This window comes from Atta colombica, unplaced genomic scaffold (assembly GCF_001594045.1).
Source record: "Atta colombica isolate Treedump-2 unplaced genomic scaffold, Acol1.0 scaffold189, whole genome shotgun sequence".
NCBI classification, from domain to species: domain Eukaryota; kingdom Metazoa; phylum Arthropoda; class Insecta; order Hymenoptera; family Formicidae; genus Atta; species Atta colombica.
This window is the reverse complement of record NW_017259281.1, coordinates 2,882,742-2,885,155: the sequence shown is the minus strand read 5'-3', so window position 1 is coordinate 2,885,155 and position 2,414 is coordinate 2,882,742. Positions and strand designations below refer to the sequence as shown.

Sequence of the window (2,414 nt, the reverse complement as noted above, 5' to 3'; positions counted from 1 at the left end):
ATATATACACACAGGGTGTCCCATTTTAATTTCCTCAGGCAAATATCTCGAAAAATATGGAAGAACAATGTTTCAAATGAAAGTGGAACGGTTTCGAGGGAGACATATTTTGGTCATGTTGTTTTTTTTTTCTACGTGAAGGCATCAAAAAAATATGAAGGTCATCTTCATTTTTTAAAATAGAATTGTAATTTTTTTTTTATACAATATGATTTCCTTAATTATTCTGCATATAAAAAACTAATAGTTTACAAATTATTTAACATTTTATGTCAATATGTGTCAAAATAAAATGTAAAATATATAAATATTGATAATATCATAAATATTGATTTTTTGATATCACTACCTTAATACTTTTATATCAGAATAATTAGAAGAAGCATATGTGTAAAAAAATATACAATTCCATTTAAAAAGATGGAGATGACTTCTATATCTTTTTGACGTCTCCATCTAGAAAAAAAAACAACATAACCAAAATACATTCCTCTCGAAACCATTCCACTTTTATTTGAAACATTTTTCTATATTTTCCATATTTTTCGAGATATTTGCTTGAACTTAAAATGGGACATCTTGTATATGTGTGTGTGTGAGTATGCATGTATATGCGCATGCGTGTATGTACTTATATATTTTTTTACATTTATTGTTAATTTGTCAATATAGCCTGAACATTACGTTTCTCATTTGCTTGGACATGAAGGAGAAGGCTCATTATTATCGGCTTTGAAAGCTAAGGGATGGTGTAACTCCTTAGTATCCGGACTACGTCCTGCTGCCAGAGGCTTCAGTATTTTCAATATTCTTGTCGATTTGACTGAAGAAGGTATTAAGCATATCGAAGATATTGTTCTACTGGTGTTTCAGTGTATCAATATGCTTAAGTTGAAAGGACCAATCAAATGGATTTACGATGTAATTAACGAAATAAATTATAATTTTATGTAGAATGTCCGGAAAATTATGCTATCACAATTTACCAAACATTTCGTACTTCAATCATGTATTAAATATGAAATAATAAGCATTTTGTACATTTGCAGGAATATAGAGATATTGACAATATAAACTTTCGTTTTAAAGAAAAGTCTTCGCCTCGTACTTATGTGAAATTTACGGTTCGAGCGTTGCAAGAATTTCCCATGAATGAAATTTTGTGCGCGCATCTTGTTAATCCTGAATGGCGACCAGACTTAATCGAAGAAATAATGGGATATTTGATTCCGCAAAATGTTAGGATTCACATAGCTGCAAAAGCATATGAAAATATAGCTGATGAAATTGAAAGTTGGTATGGCACTAAATATAAGAAAGTGAAGATATCCAAGGAAATAATGGACATATGGAACTCCCCTGGCTTTAACGACGATCTGAAATTGCCTCCCAAGAATGAATTTATAGCAACTACATTTGATATCAAGCCACAAACTAACGTAATTAAAAATCTCATTTTTTGTAATATTAATTCTTGATTGTGATACTCAAAGCAAAATGAAGCATAAATTATATTGTGAAATTTGATATGAAATAGAATTTAATTAATGTTAGAGTAACTTAAAATAAATTCTATCTCTTTTACACATGTATAATTTTCATATAATAATACATGTGAAGTGCATTTGAATATATATTTCTATACTAACTTTACAAAAATATATGTCGATATTTAAAGATTAGTTTACAGAAAACTAAGAGATCGTGATATAAATAAGAAAAATAAGATGCAATAATTTTAATTTTGACTTGTTTTTATACATGAAATGGTCCTTTGCCTTATCGTATTTGATCTCATTATGTATATATTTACATATCATTGTATATATTAACAAGTGAAATTTTACAGATTGAAAAGTTTCCCATTATTTTGGAGGATACATCATTTGTAAGACTTTGGTATAAAAAGGACGATGAATTTCTTGTACCTAAAGCAAAGATGATCTTCGATTTCTTCAGGTATTAAGTGATTGTGAAAGATATATTGCTGCTCTAATCGAATGTGTAATACTGAAATATTTTTAAATGTAATTTGGAATTTCTGGCAACTTAAATAATTTTTATTATTAATTTATAATATGATGAGATTAGTATTAATGTGCATCCGAAATAATATTAATAAGTTGGTTATTATTGAAACCATTTAAAAAAAAATTAATTTAATTTTGCAATTATGATTCTTAAAATATTGTTATTTAAAGATGAGAATGAAATATAATTTCTTATAACAAAAAAATATTTTCTATAATTATGCACAATGTTTGTTTTGTTTCTAATTTATAGCCCATTTGCCTATATGGATCCTCTTAGTTGCAATTTCACTTATATGTTTATTAAGCTGTTTCGTGATTCTCTTAATGAATATACATATGCTGCTGATTTAGCTGGTTTACTATGGGAACTTAATAGTTTTA

General features: G+C 27.3%; 1 protein-coding gene across 1 annotated transcript in view; it reads left to right on the top strand.

Moving 5' to 3' along the window:
* LOC108686788 (insulin-degrading enzyme) overlaps positions 1–2,414 on the top strand; it is a 10,983-nt gene that overhangs the window by 5,042 nt on the left and 3,527 nt on the right. Inside the window, 4 exon segments of the mRNA XM_018192256.1 lie at positions 673–921; positions 1,050–1,439; positions 1,850–1,959; positions 2,284–2,414. Of these exon segments, the coding sequence (XP_018047745.1) occupies positions 673–921; positions 1,050–1,439; positions 1,850–1,959; positions 2,284–2,414 (880 nt within the window).